General features: G+C 31.6%; 10 protein-coding genes across 10 annotated transcripts; 2 read left to right on the forward strand and 8 right to left on the reverse strand.

Moving 5' to 3' along the window:
- Positions 1-214: 214 nt before the first annotated feature.
- Positions 215-1,357, forward strand: Kpol_480p1 (uncharacterized protein; the record flags this gene model as incomplete). Its single annotated transcript, XM_001643722.1, has 1 exon — positions 215-1,357. The coding sequence occupies one exon, from the start codon at positions 215-217 to the stop codon at positions 1,355-1,357; it is 1,143 nt and encodes a 380-aa protein (XP_001643772.1).
- Positions 1,358-1,381: 24 nt separating this feature from the next.
- On the reverse strand, positions 1,382-2,374 carry BUD16 (putative pyridoxal kinase BUD16; the record flags this gene model as incomplete). Its single annotated transcript, XM_001643723.1, has 1 exon — positions 1,382-2,374. One exon carries the CDS (start codon positions 2,372-2,374, stop codon positions 1,382-1,384), a length of 993 nt encoding a protein of 330 aa, XP_001643773.1.
- Positions 2,375-5,633: 3,259 nt separating this feature from the next.
- Positions 5,634-7,793, reverse strand: Kpol_480p3 (SKN1/KRE6 family beta-glucan synthesis-associated protein; the record flags this gene model as incomplete). The annotated part of the gene is made up of 1 exon (XM_001643724.1): positions 5,634-7,793. One exon carries the CDS (start codon positions 7,791-7,793, stop codon positions 5,634-5,636), a length of 2,160 nt encoding a protein of 719 aa, XP_001643774.1.
- Positions 7,794-9,770: 1,977 nt separating this feature from the next.
- Positions 9,771-10,619, reverse strand: Kpol_480p4 (SIS domain-containing protein; the record flags this gene model as incomplete). Its single annotated transcript, XM_001643725.1, has 1 exon — positions 9,771-10,619. The coding sequence occupies one exon, from the start codon at positions 10,617-10,619 to the stop codon at positions 9,771-9,773; it is 849 nt and encodes a 282-aa protein (XP_001643775.1).
- A 310-nt stretch (positions 10,620-10,929) lies between these two features.
- BTN2 (Btn2p) lies at positions 10,930-12,384 on the reverse strand (the record flags this gene model as incomplete). Its single annotated transcript, XM_001643726.1, has 1 exon — positions 10,930-12,384. One exon carries the CDS (start codon positions 12,382-12,384, stop codon positions 10,930-10,932), a length of 1,455 nt encoding a protein of 484 aa, XP_001643776.1.
- A 720-nt stretch (positions 12,385-13,104) lies between these two features.
- On the reverse strand, positions 13,105-14,493 carry VPS62 (Vps62p; the record flags this gene model as incomplete). The annotated part of the gene is made up of 1 exon (XM_001643727.1): positions 13,105-14,493. The coding sequence occupies one exon, from the start codon at positions 14,491-14,493 to the stop codon at positions 13,105-13,107; it is 1,389 nt and encodes a 462-aa protein (XP_001643777.1).
- Positions 14,494-15,454: 961 nt separating this feature from the next.
- On the forward strand, positions 15,455-17,272 carry NCA2 (Nca2p; the record flags this gene model as incomplete). The annotated part of the gene is made up of 1 exon (XM_001643728.1): positions 15,455-17,272. The coding sequence occupies one exon, from the start codon at positions 15,455-15,457 to the stop codon at positions 17,270-17,272; it is 1,818 nt and encodes a 605-aa protein (XP_001643778.1).
- Positions 17,273-17,609: 337 nt separating this feature from the next.
- Positions 17,610-18,329, reverse strand: Kpol_480p8 (SH3 domain-containing protein; the record flags this gene model as incomplete). The annotated part of the gene is made up of 1 exon (XM_001643729.1): positions 17,610-18,329. One exon carries the CDS (start codon positions 18,327-18,329, stop codon positions 17,610-17,612), a length of 720 nt encoding a protein of 239 aa, XP_001643779.1.
- An 899-nt stretch (positions 18,330-19,228) lies between these two features.
- Positions 19,229-19,760, reverse strand: MAY24 (May24p; the record flags this gene model as incomplete). Its single annotated transcript, XM_001643730.1, has 2 exons — positions 19,229-19,649; positions 19,756-19,760. The coding sequence occupies 2 exons, from the start codon at positions 19,758-19,760 to the stop codon at positions 19,229-19,231; spliced, it is 426 nt and encodes a 141-aa protein (XP_001643780.1).
- Positions 19,761-20,211: 451 nt separating this feature from the next.
- Positions 20,212-20,991, reverse strand: PRE9 (proteasome core particle subunit alpha 3; the record flags this gene model as incomplete). The annotated part of the gene is made up of 1 exon (XM_001643731.1): positions 20,212-20,991. One exon carries the CDS (start codon positions 20,989-20,991, stop codon positions 20,212-20,214), a length of 780 nt encoding a protein of 259 aa, XP_001643781.1.
- Between the last annotated feature and the right edge of the window lie 626 nt (positions 20,992-21,617).

Genomic DNA, 21,617 nt, shown 5'->3' on the forward strand with positions numbered 1-21,617 from the left:
AAGTTTTCAAGACTAATACATCATCGAATTTCATAACAATAAAAGGTATTCCAAAAGGGTTTAGGATAGGACATAAATAACCTTTTTAAAAAATTTTATTGGATTTTGTACCCCGATAAGATGATGTTCAATGGGATCTGAAAAAAATTATTTAAAATAGTTGTTTTTTTAGGTGAAATTTACATAAAAGGTGGAAGGACATTGATAAGTTAAGATGCCATTTCCAGAAGATTTTGCAGTAGAACCGTTCATGGACAAACATGAGACTAATGCACTTTTCAATTTGGGTGAAACTTGCTGTTATTCTTTATCATTAGATGAAATTGAACAGCTTTCAGGGAATAAGTTCAATTTTAATACCAAGACAAGGTTATCCTATGGTGCAATAAAGGGATCTGATGAATTACGTACTTCAATTGCAAGTTTGTATGGCCCAGATTTTACTATGGATGATATTTTATTAACTAATGGTGCAATTGGTGCTAATTTTTTGGCTTTTTATACTCTTGTTGGTGCAGGTGATCATGTCATCTGTGTCGAACCAACGTACAGCCAACTATACAGTGTCCCCGAAATGTTTGGTGCTGAAGTGGATTTATTAACTTTAAAAAAAGAGGATGACTTCTTGCCAAATTTACAAACACTTAAATCCATGATCAAAAATAATACTAAATTAATTATTATCAACAACCCTAACAACCCACTGGGAAGTGTCATTAAAAAGGACCTGTTAAAACAAATATGTAAATTATGTGAGGAAAATGACATTTACTTACATTCTGATGAAGTATATAGACCAATTTTCCATTCACTAGAAGATGAAATGGTTCCTCCAAGTGCTTGTGAGCTTTATAGTAAAGCCATCGTTTCTGGATCCATGTCTAAAGCTTATTCAGTTGCTGGTATTAGATTAGGATGGTTAGTGAGCAAAGATAAACAATTCTTGAGGGATGCAGCATCAAGAAGAGATTATAATATGATATCCGTTAGTATGATCGATGATCAAATTGCACAATATGTTTTAGATAATCGCGAATATGTCATCAAACGTAACTATGAGTTATGTTTAAATAATTTCAGGTTATTAAACGATTTTATGGATGAACATAGTGATAAATTCGAATTTTATCACAAGCCAACTGCTGCCACCGTTTGTTTAGCTAAAGTCAAAGGAGTTAATGACACAATGAAATTTGCGACATTTCTTGCTGAAAAATATGGCGTATTAGCTGTACCAGGTGAAGCATTTGGTGTCCCAGGTACCATTAGAATCGGATATTGTAATTCTGAAGATGATATCAAACTAGGTTTAAAACACTTGGCAGATGCTTATATCGAATGGTTAAAAATTATGTAATTAATGCTATTATATCTACAAAGTCTATAAACTCTTATAAAAGAAATCATACAATCCAATGTCAGCCTGCTTTGAATTTTGAAGTTGGTCTTTATCAAATGATAATGAATAAAAGTCTCTTGATTCTATAATTCGTAATTCCATATCTTTCATTTTACTTGCAACACCGATAACAGATTTGAGATCTTTTGGTGCATACTTTTTGGTTAATAATAGTACATTATGTACCACATTTAATACTTCATTGATCTGAGTCTTGAAGGAAGATATATTTTTTCCAGAACTTGATGATTTAGAACTGGCGTTAAACTTGTAAAGCCTGTCTAAAAGCAATGCTGAGAATAGGTCACCGACACCCGTGAAGTAGGATTCAATTAATGGAACTCGGAATACCAGTGGTTCATGGTCTCGTAATGAAGCCACACAATATACGTTGTTTGAATCATTAAATAGATTTGGCATACATGATGTCAATACTACCATGGGAATAGTACGATGTAGCTTTGTCAATGCTGATTTAAGTTCTTCAACAGTGCTAATTTTCTCACCATGCAGAATTTCAAATTCGAATTGATTGGGAGTAATGATATCAACTAATCCATCAGACTCTAAAGCTATTCTCTTATACTCTGGGATAACATCTTCATCCACATATAACTGACCTTCATCGCCCATAACAGGATCCATCAACCAAATTGCATCGGGGTTTGACTTTTTGAAGTTTCTATAATTCAATCCAACACATCTTACAGACTCCTTATTAGGTAGATAACCTGATAGAAATGCATCATAATCATATTGGAAGGTACTGAACAATCCACTTAATATATCATTCAATTCTTTTTCGGATGTAACACTACCAAAAACTTTATCCATTCCATAGCCTGTATGATTAGAAAATTGAACACTATTACAACAATCAACATCCCATCCTAGACATTGCAATGGGAAAGTAGCTGCCTTGTTCCCAACGTATCCATGAACAACATGAGATTGCGTTGCTAATACTCTTGGCATTGTATTAACTTCTGAATTTATTTCTTTGATGTATTCTTCAAATGAATCAGAAGTTTAGTTAAAGATACCCTTCAATTAAACCAGGATAATCTAATACAAGTTTAAGCAATACAATTCCAATTCAACAGAGCAATCAATCGTTAAAACGATTCTTTTATCCATATCTTACTTGACTCATCATGTTAGGTATGATTGATTAGTGTGCAACTTTTCATCGCGATATCGATTGCTATATTTCAAACAATTGAAAGAACTTCAAAGGATTTTGCATAAATTGTAAGAATAAGCTACAACAATGATACGCAACTTTTGATATTCTCTCTTTAATTTTGATCCAATTGATTGTAGATCTCATTCTTTGACTATATCCTTAATTATGAGTAAGTTCCTATCTTCTCCTTTGATTTCACAAGAGTACTTAGGAAATTGATGGTTATAAAACTTAATAATTGTACCAATAACAATAATGATCTCTTTACATAAGAACCATATTTGTAATTCGAGAAGGTTGATATATTCATAGAGATTCCATCATTGATTTGTATTTTGCAACGAGATTTGTAGAGACAGATTAACCATCTCTTCATTTATATATATATATATATTGGGTTTAGTAAAGACTTCTTTTATATTTAATCAAGTCTTGATCAACTATGCAATGACAATACGGTGACGTTATTAGTCTGTCATCAAGATTCTTTTTCTTTTAAAAGACAAGTAAACTTAACATTTTTATGTTTTATAATTAATTTTATGTAGTTATAGTGGTTCCATCAATTATAACATCAACTTTTTATCTGTTGCTTTAACCTATTACATCTGATGTTACCTACTTGAACGAAGTTACTACTATTCCTTCTGACATGATCATTTCAATATATAGGTAATGAATTAGGAATTGTAAAAACTGGGTATACTGATTGTTGCTTCAAAATAGATGTATTTTCAAATGTAGTTGATGTAATCAGGACTATATATATATATGAATTCAACCAATTGATCAATGTCGTCTTTAATCGTGTTAGTGGTATGATGAAACATACTAACTTTAATATGGTAGAATCAATTTTGAAGACTACTGTTATATCATAATTCCAACATATTATTATTATCGAGTAATATTTTACCTTTTCAATTAAAAAGATATCGTTATTTTAATGATTTTTCTTTTGCTGTCGCCAACATATATTACATACCAATTTTTGAATATTTTTATTTTAACCCAGGTTTTCAAATGAAATTAATTGTATTCCCAATCGAATACAAGATGTTCATTAATGTCCATTAAATCCTTTAATTCAAAACATTCAAGGAAGTACTCATAGCCTAGTTAATGTTCCACCCTTTAAGATAATCACTAGAGCATTGAACTATAAATATAATATTTTATTTACATTGATAGGGTGGTCCAATGAAACCTTCAATGACACATTGAATTTGATAAGATATTATTTAATCTATAACAAGAAGTCTACACTAATGAATAATGAAAACATGATTACAGAAGCTTCTTGAATGACATTTGTGATACCATCTCAAGATTGTTTCAAGTAGGTTTGATGTAAATGAAAAAAAAAATATCACTAAAGAAAAATCTTAAAGTCGAATATCTGCCTCCTCTAGCAATTGAAGTTGTTACACAATCGAATTGAAGTGCACATTGTTAGGGATTAAAGACACCTCAGAAGTGATTACTGGTCCCTATAGGCAACACGGATTAACATCAACAAGTTGTCTTCACGAATAATCTAACCATCTGATTAAACTTAAAAATAATATTCTCTTTTGCATTAACTAGAACAAGCGGGTGAATCAACTAGGCAAAGGGGTAATATTTTCAATCATTTTAACATTCGAACCTGTAATATTGATCAATCCTCTTTTAGGAATGTGAAAATATTGATATAACTAATCCATCACATTATCTTCAATAAGTTTGTTGATTCATTGTTGCAAAGAATCAGTTATAATTGATAAAATCGATAAATTTGTTCGAGATGTCATTGAAGATGTATTCGAGAGTGTGTATTTGTCCTACATCCCTCCCACATCCCCCACTCAACTATTATGTGTAGTAAAATTGAATCAATTGGCAATCATTAGGCCACAAGGAATCTTTTATATTTGTTCTTGTTTGGTTTCTTGATTTAAGATGGTTCTACCCTCTTGCATTCCCCAGCGTAATTAAATTAGGAATCCTCGAGAAACAATGTTATTATTATGATTAGTATATTGGGACTATAGATGTAACATCGACATATCTTGATCTACACAGATGATCCCAACTTCGTTAAGATGTTTTTACAATGGTATCTCATTGTTACATGTGAATTTAGCTTTAATTAATAACGTCTAAATAAGCATATTTATATATATATATATATATATATATGCTTAATAAATTATTTAGACAATATCTAATTAGATCCTGTGTCATTGGAATTTATAGAGGCTTTAGATACCTAGGGGACCTTTAGCTGAGTACAAGAAACTAATTCTTATCGATTGGGAGACGGTACTAATGATGTTAATTGTAAGACGCTGTTGGTTCCCTCCCGATGATATTATAAACAATAACTATCATTAGCTTAAAATCAAGACTTAATCCCTATTAATTGAAGGCCAATGAAGGGGATATAAGATTGAATCAAATTGAGTTATATCTACTTCCTGTACATAGCAATCATTGGGTTATTTTCCATTTCATTGTTAATAGATTTGTGTTTTTTTTTGTATTATTTGCATCATTGTCATCATTTTATATATTCTTATTTTAGCATGTATTATAATAAATATTATAACAATAAATTCCACTTTTTACTACGTTTTATATCAAAACCTTTTTAGCTTATATAAAGTAAGAAGTTTGCATATAAACTGATTTACTCTTTTATAATGAATATTAAATTGTCAATTATGAACATGACAGTTATCGATAAGGAACTAGTTGAAGTAGCTTCATCTAAAAGAATTTTTGTATAATCTTGCGAAATTGCTTGTATAACATTATATAAAATGTAATTGATAATATAAATCTATTTATAATTGATATTGAACTTTGTAATGGAGGGATATATGCAAAATTTTAAAGAACCATATTTTTTAGTTTTAAATTAATAATCTTTGAAAACAAAAAATATATCAACCTCTTGTAGCCCACCTTATCGAATTTATATTAATATGCATTATGAATAGCAGCTAAATCATTTTTAGCTTCTATTCAGTAAATATTTTAGTAGTCCTCTATCATTAATTTTAATTATTCATTTGATAAACTGTATTTAGAACTCTTACAATTACCAGTTAGAATATTCTTTGGGAAGCTATAACCAGCTTCTTCCCAACTGGTCAAATTAGGATTATGATAAGCGTTCAAATGGCTTTCAATATAATCATAAGTTGGATGACTATCTGGATCACAATCAATATTGACTGCGTTAGAAGGTTGATATAAACGAACATAATCAATTGACATTGTAACTGGGAAATAAATCGATTGCCAATCGATATAAGCCCAATTGTTAGAGATACCTAAATTCATGATAATCGACATTGGTTCTCTAGAGATATATCTCCAATCAATGTTACCATTTGGATGCAGTGCCTTCGAATAAATGGTAAATGTTGGTACGTCACCGACAAACCAACGCAAGTAACCATTTTCTTTGTCATTCAAATATTCAATAGCGTATTTCTGATAATAGCCACCTTCTGGTCCAAACTGGTACCAAGTGGTATTCAAAGTAGTAACAGCAGAAACAGCTTGTTGTAGAGGACCACCGCAATAGGAGTTCATTGTAGTTGTAGTGAAATTATAAATCTCAATAAATTCATAATCTGGAATATACCAAACATCAAATGGCGCAATTTGTAAAGATTGAGAAGCAACACCAACTCCTATGGTTGTATCAGCTTCAGCTTCTAAAATATCAATTTCTGGAGCACCTCTACCTGTACCCTGATTTGGATGATCTTCTCCATCACAAGTACAAACACTTAATCTTTGACCAGGCAAATAGGAGATACCATCAAATGAACTTTGATTTGGTGTAATACCAGCATCACAACCTTCATAACTATATGGCCATAAACCTTCTGTAGAACCTAAGTAACCTGGTCTTGCAAGGTTACCCATTGTCCATAAACCTGGCCACAACCCAGTGACACGACCATAGTTTGGTAAATTGGCAGAGACCTCTAAAGCACCTTGAGTAAAACACATTTTATTCCAACTTTGAACCATACCTGATCTATAGTACAGATCATGATTTTTAAAAGCGTCCATTCTTAATTTCAGAGTACCGTTTTTAGTAGTGACAGCATCTGGAGAATACCATTCCAAATCCTTTGTTGCATCATAGTGAATATCAGGAGCAGTCCAGAATTGGTCATCACCATCATAGAAAGTTCTTCCTTCAGCGTTAAATTCATCAGAGAATACAAGTTTCCAACTTGAACCATCTTTGGCGGTTCTTGTCTTAGCAGTAGAAGGTGTATCTGGATCAACCAAAGAGGTTCTAATACTAGCTAGTTGTGGGTATTGGTATGCTGTTAGGTAGTCAGTAACGTTTCTAGGGGCAGGTGAAGTATGATCTATAACACCTGTGAAAGTTACAGCAGGTAGAACGATAAAGATGAATATACCAGCCATAAATAAAAAAATTATACCTACCCAACCACCAGCTGATCTTTTATCCATGTGTTTGAAATCTTCAGAGAATCTTTTTCTGTCCAATCTTGCTTCTTCTTCAGGATCAGGATTGTGTAAGTAATCGTCATCTTCTTTCTCGTCGATGTGTAAAGGGAAAGAAGTTGCTGGATAACCACCAAATGGAGAGAAATCTTGTTCAGGAACGAATGGATTTGAAGATGACAAGAAAGATGAGTTTGAGACCATTCCTGGCGAACTTGAGTATGCTCTTTGGCTACTGCCATTACCGTTTGGGTTAGGAGTTCCCATTGCTAAAGATCTGTTACCTGATTGAACCTGTGGGTATCTATCGAATTGGGGTGGTGATAATATATCATTTGTTGATAGACCAGTATTTAAAGAAGTTGAAGAACCACGAATATTTGAGACACCACCGTTATTTGAATTTAATAAATTATTGGTAGAATTTGGAGGATGCATATAAGAAAGATCCATATTACTACCATTATTATTGTTAATATTTGCATCTATTCTGCTTGTATTTTTTGAGTAATAACCTTGATAATCAGAAACATCAGGGTTAAAAGAAGTATTAATGTTTGAATCGACATGGTGTTGAATTAAAGAATCTTCACTATTTTCATTAGTATTATTATTGAACCTCATTGAAGATAGAGAATTTTCACTATCTTCCTGTAAAAATGGGTTCTCATCACGATTATACAAATCGTCTACTGACTGATTATTAGTCAAATTTCTTCTAGCCATGATATACGAGATAATGTACTATATTCCTCCCACTGAACAAAACGTATTATTTCCTTAAAAAATGTGAACTGTTAATATTTTCTTTGATCTATGCCTTGTCTAGGAATATAACATATATATATATATATGTATATGTATATGAAGGTACGATAGTTATATGATTAATGTTCGTGATAACTTTCTTAAAAACTGCAAAACGAAATCACAAATTAATACTTTTCCTAATTTTGGATATCTTTCGAACAGCTACCTTAATGAAGACTAAAAATCTTTTTTGATTTGTCTATTCACAGTCCTTCTGTTATAAACTAAAAATATTTTTGAACTGTAAAGGAAGTAAAACCCAGCTCGAACCAAGAAATAAAACTTATTGATGATATACAATCTTCAGGAATCAATATATAAATCAAAGCCAATTGCAAAGAAAAAAACTATTTAAAACAATTCCTCGACTTAGAATATATAACGCAATACGCTCCAAATTAAGATAACCTTTTACCAATATCACCAATAATGATTTTAAATCAAATGATAAAATTTCCAAATGCTAAAATGCTAAAGATTAATTAATGTTAAATTCGAATTATAAATTGCTATTATCTGTAATATTAATATCTTTTTTTTTTATTTTATTTTATTTAATGGATTTAATCTCAAGTCTCACACTCTCTCTTTCTCTTTGGCTTTCTCTTTCTCTTTCTCTCTCAGGATTGCTTTTGGATTACTTGCTTTACCTCTTTGACAGTTAGATCATATCATGTATGTGTGCAATGGATGTAATGGGATCAAAAATGAAAACTGGCAGGAGCCCAAAGGCATTTGGTGTGTAAATTACAAAAATTAAAATAAAATTTAAAAGAAGAATCTTCAAAAAGAAACGTGTATCTTCGAAATTGCAAAAAAAGTCGCGAGAATTTACGAAGAACAAGCTGCACAACGCCGAAATGAATTAAATAAAAAAAAAAAATAAAAAAATTTTAGGTTTCTTTTTTTGGAAACGCGACACGAAACTTAAACACTATTTTCATTTCTTTTTCTTTCCCTATTCCAGTTCGAAAAGAGTAAAATACGCCAAACTGACCTGACATATAATATATTATAACCTGGTATATAATAATTGTGCTATAACACGCTATACCTTGCTGCAATATAACGCCTGTCTTGTCTTTGAACACACACCATCTTGGTCTCTTCTAGTTCAAGTACACTGCAAGGCAAATGATATCTGTGTGTTTCGAAGTAGTTTCGGCAAAGACCGTCCATTAAGTTTGTGCTCTGGTACCGACTGGTCTGTATATCAAGATACGTGCTTGTATGTAGCAAGATTATATGTTGATTTTTTGGTTATTGTTGAATCTCCCTTTCCTATTCTTGTTCTTTTTTTGAGGGATGGTGGTGGTGGTGCTGCTGCTTGCTGATGGTACAGGATTTAAGATTCATGCAAGTGTGAGATCAGAGCCTAGTGAGGGTCAAACTGCAGCCAAGAATAATTTGAACAGTTTGAATAGTAGAACTTGTATACATATATGCTATTTTAACCTTGAAATTGTGTTATATTTAGTTCTGAAATACTTTACCTCCGTCAAGGATTAGTTATTTCAGCCGCGAAATAGCATCTCTGTCACCCGGATCTCACTCTTGTATCATATCTTACTATAATTGTAGCTACACTATACTACGCTGTACACTATATGAACTATTTAGAAATTAAGTTATTAGTTGTTTCTACAAGTTGTATCTAACGGCATTAAGATCTACGTTCATCGTGGTTTATGAAGATGAGACCTCTCACATAGTGTCCGTCTATTATTAGAATATGTATTGATTTATTGAAATATATTTATTCATTTGGTTACAGATTAGCAGATTAACTGATTGATTGATTAATTAATTATTCAAAAACGTCTCGCAGCTTCAGGAGCCTTAGAGTTGGGTTTCAGATTGGTCGAAAGGTACTCCATGAATGTCATTGATTTACTACCAACCGTTGTTGCTGAATTCCTTATATTTATTTTGCACACATATCGAAGGTATCCTTATCTTATCCCTAATTATAATATAGTCGTACAAAATACTCTTCTCTAGTACCATTTGATTACTTTCATCTCCTGAAATACAGATCTCACTTGTTCCAACCCAATCATCTTTATCTACGACTCTAGTCTTGTCTTTATCTGTATCATCATTTTCAAGTTGGAACCCTATTGACCCTCCTGGATGATTCTTATTGAAAAATCTCAATCTTGACTCGTAATCATAATTATAATACACTTCACTCATACTCATTACAATACAATCTAGTACAATTAACATAGATGATGTAGATATAGTAGGGGTCTTTAATCCTCTTTGTAATATATCTTCTTTAATATATTGTTTGATTACTATTTTATGATCGCATATACGTGAAACTGTGCTTTCTTCTTTACTAGTTATACCAATAGTGGTAATTGCATTACAGGACCATACTTTATGAACCAGTTCAATAAATTTAATTACTTCTAATGTCTCACCTCCATGTGAACACATCCAGATTACATCACCTTCCCTAATAACACCCATATCACCATGGATAGCTTCAATTGGGTGCAATAGTGTACTACTCATACCTAATGAGTTTAACATGACTACAATTTTACTGGCAATCTTATAGGATTTTCCACATCCAACTATAATTACTTTACCACCAGTCTTCAAACTCTTGCTACTAATTTCAATTATGTTTTCGATGTCTTTACAAGTTTCCTCATCTTCATAGTAATTTCTCAATAAATATTGAATTTGAGCACAGTTATGATACAAAAGCTCCCTGAAACTATTCAACATATTAGTATCGTGTATTGGCTATCCTATATCTACCAATATAGACAGACGTCACTTACTTTGAAATTCAATTTTAACAAAACTATTCATCATGTTCGATGAAGGTTTCTAGCCTTACCAATTTTATATATGGGGTTTTTTATTCAAACTCCGGAAATATTTCATAATATGCTCAATTGTCAACACATGTGACATAAAGACAGTCTATACAAAAATTGCAATTAACAGATAATGAATTGATTGTAACACTTATAAAATGATTGTATTATTATATTTAGTGTAAATGTATATTTTCTATTTACCAAAATTATATTTATATATCTTCTAGAAGTACATTTCCAGAAGGAGACCTTTTTAAAGACTCCCTGTAACGGTTATCTTCTTCATCTTCAATATCTTCTAATGAAGGGGTCGATGAGCTTCTTCTTTTACTTTCAGAAGCATTTGAGAGTGTAGTTGTTAATTCATCATCAGATTCTAGGACAGATTCATCTACAGTTAATGTTTTCCTTGGAGCATCATTTTTAAACATTTCATTTAGCATCTCCCTTTGCTTCTCAAGGTCAATTTGTCTCTTTTCTTCATTTAGACGAGCTTCTTCTTCTTTCTGTAGTTTCAATGCCTCTCTTTGAAGTCTCTGTTGTCTTTCTAATTCCTTGAGTTCAGCTTCTTGTTTTCTTTTCAATTCAGCTAACTTCAATTCTTGCTGTCTTAACAACTCTCTTCTTTGTTGTTCTTTCCTTTCTATCTCTTGTCGTCTTAATTCTTCCTGGCGACGCAATTGTTCTTGTCTTTTCAACTCCTCTTGCTTCTTCAATTCTAACTTGCGAAGCTCTTCTTGTTCCTTCAATTCTTGTTGTCTTTGAAGTTCTTGTTTCTTCAATTCTTGTTGTCTTTGAAGTTCTTGTTGTCTTTTTATTTCATCTTGTTTCTTTAATTCTTTCTTGATCTTCTGTTTTTCAATCATATATGCTTTCTTTTCACAAATTCTTTTTTGGCGTTCGTCATTTTCACCTTGAACTTTAACGTCTTCCTTTTTCTTAGAGATGGTGGTTTCATCAGTCAATTCTTGTGCTTTCTTATGTGACCAAGCAATTAACTTATCCAAACTTAATTCTTCATCCCTTCCTAGAATAGGAATAGAAAAGGTAGATAGTTTTTGAGTTTCGACTGATTCATTTTTTAAGGAAATTTCAATTTTCAAAACAGCTAATTTATCAAAACGGTGATTGCCATCAACAGTACTCAAATCAGAAACATTGATATCTTCGATATTTGGAATAGAGAATACTTTGGAAATACCTAAATTTTCATTAGCAACATGTATTTCATTACCTAAATTATTCAACTCAATTTTAAAATTCTTGAACGCTATTTTAGCAGCTTTTTTGTTTACAGAATTAATATCCAATGTATTCATAGCTTCACGCCTTAATTCAAATTCATTTAAATTTTGTTCAACAAGGTACTGGTTACCAAATAAATCTTGAACTACCTTATAACCTGGTTTATTTAATTCAGCTTCAATTGCTGTCAATTGTTCAACTAATTCTCTTTTATAAACATCTTCTGGTATATTAGCATATAATGATAAAATCAATTTATTGTCAGATTTTTGAATAATATCATATTTCAGTTCAGTATTTTCAGCCTTTTGTTGATGACAATATCTTCTGAATCTTTCTTGTTCAACTATTCTGTCATTAAAAAAAGGATTGAAAATTGGAGCAGTTTCAAAAATACATGGAGGTTGGAATGCTTGAAACATTGTTGAAATAATATGAATGTGTTTCTTAAAATGTAGTTTTACCCTTAATTGGTATTTGTTCGAATCGATAATATTCTTTGATGCTATTCTTTCAATATAAAGAATAAATATAAAGTAAAATATAGCATAAATTGCGAATTTGAAAACTGTAATTGAGAAGTATTAAGATCACATCCTTTTATACCTTTTGGATTTATTGTTCACCATCTACATTTGTAAGCTTTTATCAAACCATCTAACATTAATAATCATTTCAATGTATCCTAATGATTAATTCTTCTATAACCTTCTTAAAGTTTCGAATACCTTTAGCCTCTTTCTATGGTATGCGGGAAATGTCTATATATCGGAAAACCTTCCCTTTTCCCTTCCCGCATATTGTACAAAATTCTAGAAACTTCCAGAAATAAATTACGTAATAAAGGTTAAAAAACCAAATGAGTATAGCAATAAAGGTTCGAATAGTAACAGAAGGATAATGAAACCGTTGACTAAGTTAATTAATCACGGTTGTCAGTGCTTTGTTAACACTTTTATGCAATTGAGAGGTTATAATATATATTACAGTTGTTGGTAATTAGTCCCGTATTAGATTGCAAACGAAAAAAGGAAACCATATAGTTTATAATACTAACAAGGGAGGGGTATTGTAATATGAGCCATTCAAAACAATCGATAGTTCGTAGATCTCATGAAGAGATTCATATTAATGGATTTTATTTAACCAGTAAAAAAATCCATTATAAAACAGAGGATTCCTCTCCAGGTAAGAAATCTTAATATTCCTCGGAACCACTTAGGTCTAATCCAATATAGAAGAACACCACAATTATCACCAATTAAATCATTCTTTTCCGCATTCAGTCCATTACCTTTCTTTATGAACCTTCTTGCTGGACAGCTATTTAAAAAATTCCACCATTTAGTGCTCTGACATAACGACATACGTTCAATGTTCTTGTATAAAGGCCCCGTCGGTCCATCGATATATTTCCATTGTACTGGACACCAACGTTGTCTAGGATCTTTCCAAGCTAATTGTTTATCACCCCAGGTCCCATGATACTGTAACCATTGGATTCCCAATTTCTCTTCTTTCTCACTGGATGGAATAATGTTCGTTCCATCAAACACATATGAATAATAATTTAATACAGGATCCCACATAGGACCACGATCTGTAAAATCACTTAACGGCATAAAGAAGAATGGTACATCATGAGGATGTTGGCCTGTTGAGGCATAATTAGCATGTGTGCCTCTAGCACTAAATATTACAGGTCTTTCAATCAATTCTGACGTCAATCTACCATTCACATGTCGTAGTTTTTTGATCTTTTCTATAGCTTCAAATTTATATGCTGTTCCACCACTATGTGCACTCATCCAAAGATATTTAGGTTTACCTTTATAAAATCTTACCAAAGAATGTTCCCAATCACCAACGTGATTTCCCCATGGACCATATCCCATTATAAATGGTCCCCAATTAAACGGATAAAAGTAAAACCAAAAAGCATCTACCCAGCCATTACCTTTATCAACTGCAAATAGAATAACAGGCCCCTTTTTAATATGGCCAGTACCATATTCTGGCTTATGTCCTAATAGCCATTTTGGATCATTGTCAAAATTATCTAAACTTGTCATATAGGTATCTTCACTAGAAATGTAATATTTAGAGCCATTTTTAAAGTTTATTTTATATCCAGAGTTTAAGTCTTTTAACTTTAAGGGATCATCATTACTAGCATTGATTATGACATTACCATTACCATCGTTTATAGAAAAATGAGTGACATAATCTTCAATATCAGAAGGCCAATACCTCTCCTCACTGTGCAAATATACCACTGGGCAGTTATCCACTATATATGACGGTATTGAACCATTTTTAGGTAAACTTCTATTATCATCAGTAATGTCATCTGGGTCTAACAAAGGGGGGAGTAACCAATTATTGGATGAATCTTCTTTTTGAATAGTTATAAATGGGTCATGGAACAACCAAGATACTGGAGAAGCCAAAATAAACCCATCAATCACAATTATCGCCAACAAAAGAAGGCTCTTAAGTCCAAAACTTAACTCACCTAATCTTATCAACATCGGCTTAAATAATATCTTCTAAATTCACCAAATTTTCACTAAATTTTAACCTGCAAAACCTAAAGCCTCTTGAATACTTTAATTAAATAAAAAAATAGTTACTAATAATATACTGTCTTTATCTCATTGTAGGTAAATTCATATATATCTCTAAATATAAGTTCATCAAACCTTTAAAGGTTCGTTAATATCAGCAGAAGTCCTCTTCTTCTTAATATCAAAAATATGTCCGAGATTGATTTATGAAATAAAACAGATATATAAGATGAGGTACCAGTTAAACTAACGATAAATACATGACTCGACTGCAGGAATCATCAAATAATATGAATACAATCTAATATTGTTGAAAAATGTATGGTTAAAGACTTAGGTTTATGTTATATCAAGTATCTCTCAAGATTGATTAATGAGAATGGCATCTAATGTATGTATCCAGAGGTTGTAAACGGAAATTCCATCACAGAAGGTATAAAATAAGATACAATACAATGGGGTTAATATTTTCATTATTATTTGAATGAAATGAATTGTACATTGCTATTATTATCAATGTACTGGTAAAACTTCATCTTTATACTGCGTTACTTGTAACCATCTTGTTATTACGCCTGATATTTATTACTGGATAAGGTTATTAATTTGAATTAAAAAGTCAGGACCAGATAATAAAATAATATTCTTGGAACAATGAAGCTAAAATCTGTAGCAATTCTAGAGATAATTCACAAGGTTTCTGGTGTTTCTATCCTACTTTTATAGAAAAACAGTACCTGACTTATTCTTACCCATTTGTTTTTACCAATAACTATATATATAAAAAAGTGGTTAAAAATTAATAGATTAATCAATGACCAAAGGGTTTAACAATTTGCTGATTGAAGGTTAACATATAAGAGACAGTTTGAAACATACTTGGTGTCGGTACCTGCTGCAATTGTTGTTGTGAATATATGTAGTGATGCTTACTGATACTTTTTGTTTCCATGCTATACAAGTTATTAATGGGAAGTTAGAGACTGCGTTAGAACAGATTTCGTTGCACCCTGAGATTTCTGAGATAGATGCCCTTTCCAGTGTAGATCTACAACAGCTTCAAGATCAATTGGCTCGTATCAAGAAAATTGCCGAGTCTGTATCATCTCAGATCAGCAAGAAGACTGGTAAGAAGGTTAAAGTCGATTTTAATGCTGTAAAGGAGGTCATTCTGAATATCGAAAGTTTGCCTAAGACTTCGAATCCATTGCAAGAGTTAATATATAATGCTATCTCTGAATATGCAATTGTACTATGTTACCATGGTTTGACCATTGAAACGGTAAGCTCTTTGATAATAGCCAATGATGTCGGTGCTTATTATAAGTCAGTGGCAGACTCAAGTATGTATACTTTATTATACGGTATCCAAGTTACTCCTAAGTTGGTAATCTCCCTTATTAATGATTTAGTAACTAAGATAAAAACCAAATTACATCGTTTAGAGAGTAACCATCAATTTACAATTGCCAGTGCAAGAGGATTCACAAATGATATAATTGAAGAAATTCGACCAAAGATAAATAATATCATGATGGTACAGTCCCTGAATATTGTTGGATTGCCTAATAAAACTTCCCAAAGAATTAAAGTAATGATCAATTTCCCAAGATTATTAATAAGATCCTCACTACATAAAAAAATAGAAAACATTGACAGTATCTCTAGAAATTATACTATTAAATTAGGTAATATTATTAATGAATTCCAAACTAATAAAAATGAAATAGTTATTGATGAAAACATAAAAATATTACAAAACTTCTTAGAGGTTCCAAACACTGGTTTATATGAAATCATTGACCATGTCAGTGGATTTTGTAAAAACAATGAATTAAGGAAACTGAAAAAGCCTTCAAGGTTAACCAGATATTGGCCAGGAACATTGTTTAGTCTAGTTTATGGCTCCTCATCGATAATTATGATCTGGAATTCACGTTATAAAATCATTGAATTTCTTCAAAAGAATGTCGTTGAATTCATGTCTGGCTTAATTCATGATTGGATATGGCAACCATTAAAGCAAGTCTGGGCGACAGTTAGACATGATGAAGATACATATATTGCAATGATGTCTAAAGATATGTTGCCTTCTGAGTTAAATTCATTAACAAGAATGGTTGTTAGTTTTGTTGCAGACAATTCGAAAGTTGAAATTAATGTACCTGAACTAACTAACCAAATTGAAGAAGGTAATCTAACTCAATTTATGGAAATTTATGAGAATCAATTAGAACATCCCGTTAAAAACCTTGTAAAAGGGAAATTGATTAGATCATTGCTAATTCAAGTTCAAAAAACAAAAGTCGATGGTTCCTTAGCTTTGAATGGTATTGACAAAATGCTTAAATCACAACAATTGGTATTTGAAGTATTAGCCATATCTCCAGCATTGCTAATAATGTATTCATTGGTTCATTTCGCATACAAACTAGTAACTTTAGGAAGCATTTGGACTAATTATCAAAAGATTAAGATGAAGTTGACTACGAGTATTAATACTGTTGAAAGAATATTAAATTATGAAGATATTGAAGATAACTTGGATGATAAATTTTATCATCAGGGCTTGTTAACAATCGAAGTATCTAATATGTTCAAAATTGGTTCAAGAATTATACCAAAATGGAGAAAAGATGAATGGAGAATTGACGTTGAAGAATTGATAAATTACAATTTGAGTTGCAACTCCAGGTTAAATGTAATCAATAGAATATACCATGTATACGGAAATTATTTTTGAACTATGTTAACTATTTAAACATTAAAACCACGTCTAGAAGCTAATGTACAAAACTACGTAAAGATATCAAAATTATGAATAAAATTATGTAAGAATTTTTAAATATTCCTTTTAAATTGTTTAATATTATTAAAATAAAAAACATAACATAACCAACTTAATCCAAAAGGATTATTATCTAATTATTATCTATATAAGGGATTGTTAGAAATTAGTGATTGTTGTAAAGTATTCAAAAAAAATTAAGAAGAATGAAAGCCAGTGTATAACGTAACAATGATGAAGAGAAAATGGATTATATTTACTATTCTATTAATAACATAGTATTAATTCCAAATTAGAAGATACTGTTAACCAGATCAGAACCTAAGGTGGCACCAGCACCAAAAATAGCCGCATTACCCAATTTACTACCAAAACTCTTAAAATGTTTAGAAGCATTATGCTGATGTTGTTGTTGTTGTTGTTGTTGTGGTTGTTGTTGCTGTTGCGGAGCTTCCTGCACAACAACCTGTTGAGGAGCCTGTTGTGGAACCTGCTGAGGTGGTGGCTGTTGATAGTAATTAGTAGATACAGGAGGGAAAGGTTGCTGTTGTTGTGGTGGAGGTTGGTAGGAAGACTGATAAGATTGGAATGAAGATACCGATTGTGAGTGTTGTTGATATTGTGGAGGGGAAGTTAAATGAGAACGAGATTTTTCATTTGAACCACCTGAGAAAGCAGGTTTGACATAATTTGATGGAAACACACCTACTTTACCATTACATTTACCTTTATACCATTCTGGCGATATTTTTTCCAAGACTTGGATCTTATCACCAGGTTGTATAGCTAAATCACCATCTTGCTGTGGGTCAAAACGATAAATAGCTTCTACATATTCTAAATTTGGGGAACTGTTATTGGTAGCCAAACTTTCTCTTGAAGGATCATGTCTGTCTGGCAATAGATTATTTATTTGATCGAAAGCCTCACCAGAGATTACATTTGAATCTCTTAGAAACTCTAATTCAGTTTTGACTGAAGTCAAAGAACGATTAATAGAAGCAGAAGACATAACCTAAATTCTAAAAGTTAAATCGAGAAGCCAAAAAAAAAAATTCAGATATATTAAATATTAGATTCACCAGTTGATAAAATCAAATGATCTGAAAATAAAACAAAGAACACAAGTCAAAAAAAATAATTAGATATATTGTAATGGAAAGTTCTATGCTGTATTGAATAAACCTTTTTATAGAAATACCTAATCTGCAGGGATGCTTAATATAATCCTTTCGTTGCCTTTAATCTATCGCTGATAAAAAGTTTGACAAAGGATTAAACTCTTGGGATAAACTATAGAATCTAACAACGTGCTTTTTCACAGACTTTGATTTAAATTTAAAATTTAAATAATAAACTTGTAATGTGATATAAAACCAGCTGTCAATAAGTAGTTGTTACGTTCTTCCTCCTTTAAAATCAGAAGTTACCATTGTAAAAAGCCTCGATTATAGCAATAACCGTTCCATTGATGATGAACTCATAATTAAATGATGGATGATACAACCAGACCACCGTTGAGCAACGAGGCGTAAAAATGCCATGACGTCATACTTCTTCTCTCTTATTTTTTTTCTTTTTTTTCTTCGAATTGTATCATATCTGTAGTCACGTGATCATCTCTGGTTCTTCTATTAAAAAAATTAACCACGTGACTTGGCTTTGAACCATCATATAGGTACATTAATATATATACTTAGATGGTTGGTCATTAGTCTCACTTACTGTATCATCATAACGATACTAGATGAAAATTTAAATGCTCTCTATTTCTACTTGCATTCATTCATGTCTTGGTAGTTTCTGATGTTTTTCCCCATGTTTCTCAACGCAAGTTTCGACATTTAGACTTTGGGTTCTTGTAGGCCAAATGATGAGGAAGAATTAGTAACAATTGTAATATTTGTGTAATTACATGACCATACCACCAAGTGAAAAGCTGCTACATAGATCAAACAACACTTGTGTAATTGCACAACATAGTGGGATCCACGTTGACATTGCAAACAGACCTGATATGTAAATTTGACTAACTAGATATCCTGTAACTGTTCCAAAGACGACACCTTGTGCACAACCTATGAAAAGATAAATCACCATTATCCATAAACCACCAGCTCTCTTGCGATGTGTGTAACTTGCCATCAAGCCACTTATTAGATAGAACCCTCCATTGAGAATCACACTCCAATATACTGTAAACTCCCAAATGGTCTTTGTATCATACAGATAAGATACGTGATACTTCTTACTTGATATTGGCCAATACAGTGAAGGAAATGGTGGTTTATGATAACCAACTGGTATATCTTCACTTGTCAAGAAAGATGATCTATTCTCATTGAATTTATTCAATAATAATTTGGTTAGTATAACTTGTAACTTGCGATGTATCTATATAGATACTAGGCCAATGTGCCTAGAATTAATCAACATACCTCATTGAAAGGGAACTAGAAGATTGTGTTAGTTATAACACTTTGTAAGTTGTGTCTTCCTTGAATCTATCTGTCAGTATATATATATATAAGTTGATGGTGCATCTTTGTATAATATATGTATATGTGTGTGGCTATAGCATTTCTTTGCTATTGTTTGCGTAAGTTACTGTGCTGTGTGTTGTTCTCACGTTTAGATTGTAAAAGCACACGGAATGCAAGATGAGATCAAAATTGGATCAATCAGGAAAGGGAGTGATAAGAAACGGGTAATGGTTGGTTATGTTTATGATAACTTACAAAGTGTATTTCATTAAATATATATTATGTATAATAAAATATGAATTACTTATATTTTATATTTTCATGTGAGTTAGATGGATATTTGTTGGAAGAATTCAGTTAAAGTGAATTGAATGATTTATAATTTTTTATTTTATTTTATTTTATTTTATTTCATTTCATTTCAATATCGTCGTCATCATCTTCTTCGCCTTCTTTTTTAGTAATGCCAGTCTTCAAAAGTAATTGTTTGATTTCTTCAGGTTTAAATATTTTTTGATATATTTTATCGTTTTCACCTTTTTTAATAGTTGCGAATTCTACTCTATCGTAAGTCAATGCACTGCTATCTGTGGTTTTGGATAAAGTTTTCAAAGCCAATTCTATAGCTTCATCTACTTTGATGTCATCTTTATAATCCATTTGTAATAGTGTTTGTGCAGCAGAAGTGTTTGCACCCACGCTGATGGCTTTCCAACCGGTATAATTACCAGATGGATTAGAAGTATACAATTGATAACCATATCTATCATCATAACCAGCATAGATAAATGAAACACCAAATGGTCTCAGACCACCATGTTGGGTGTAACCTTGTTTTATATCACTTAATCTTCTAACCAAAATTTCAACTGGAATTTCTTCATTATAGGTTTTCAAGTATTCTTGAGCATGTACCCTTGCTGTATTTATTAAAATTTCAGCATCTGCAGTTAAACCTGCTACTGCCACAGTGATCTTGTCATTTAACCTATATATCTTTTCTGTCGAAGTGTCTTGTTCCAACAATGTACTTGTGACTTTACGTTCAGCAGCAAGAACAATACCATCAGAAGCCATGATACCAATAGCGGTACCGGCATGAGATATTGACTCTAAAGCATATTCTACTTGGTAAAGTCTTCCTTCAGGGGAGAAAATAGTAGTTCTTGAATCGTATCTTCTAGAACCCATCTTTTATTTTCAATTATAATGTGTGTGTGTGTGTGTGTGTGTGTAGGTATTTATCGATTTTTATTTTATCGAACTATGTCTTGTATTCCTTCTTCGTAAAATAAATCTGACAATTCAATCCTAGAGGGAAACTCAATCTAATAAATATTCAATTATGTCAAAATGAACCTTAATTTTTTTTTTTATAATATAAAACAAACAAAAAAAAAATTTAAACGCAGATAATGGGGGCAAAACAGGATCTCACCAAACAAAACCAACAATTCCTTACGACGTGTACACCTCAATTGGCAACTACTGCAATCTTCAAACGATGAATTGGTTACTTCCAGATACACTTTATCTTTATTTAAATTAAGTGTTAATATCCTGAGATTCTAACTTTATATAATAACCTTTATATATTTAAATCGAAACACCTTTGCCACCCATCGGGGAAAAATGTTCGTGCTTAATGATTTATTCTAATAAGTTCAGGGTAACTTAATCCAATTTAGCATCGCTACCATATGGATATGGCGCTATCACATATAAATTCTTCTTTTCTTTTTCCTTTGAAATGTCTGAAATTTCATTGATCCCTGAGAAGGTTTAGTAGAGCCATACAAACAGAGACAAGACTAGAC

The sequence above is a fragment of the Vanderwaltozyma polyspora genome, genomic scaffold, assembly GCF_000150035.1.
Source record: "Vanderwaltozyma polyspora DSM 70294 KpolScaffold480 genomic scaffold, whole genome shotgun sequence".
In the NCBI taxonomy this organism is placed as follows: domain Eukaryota; kingdom Fungi; phylum Ascomycota; class Saccharomycetes; order Saccharomycetales; family Saccharomycetaceae; genus Vanderwaltozyma; species Vanderwaltozyma polyspora.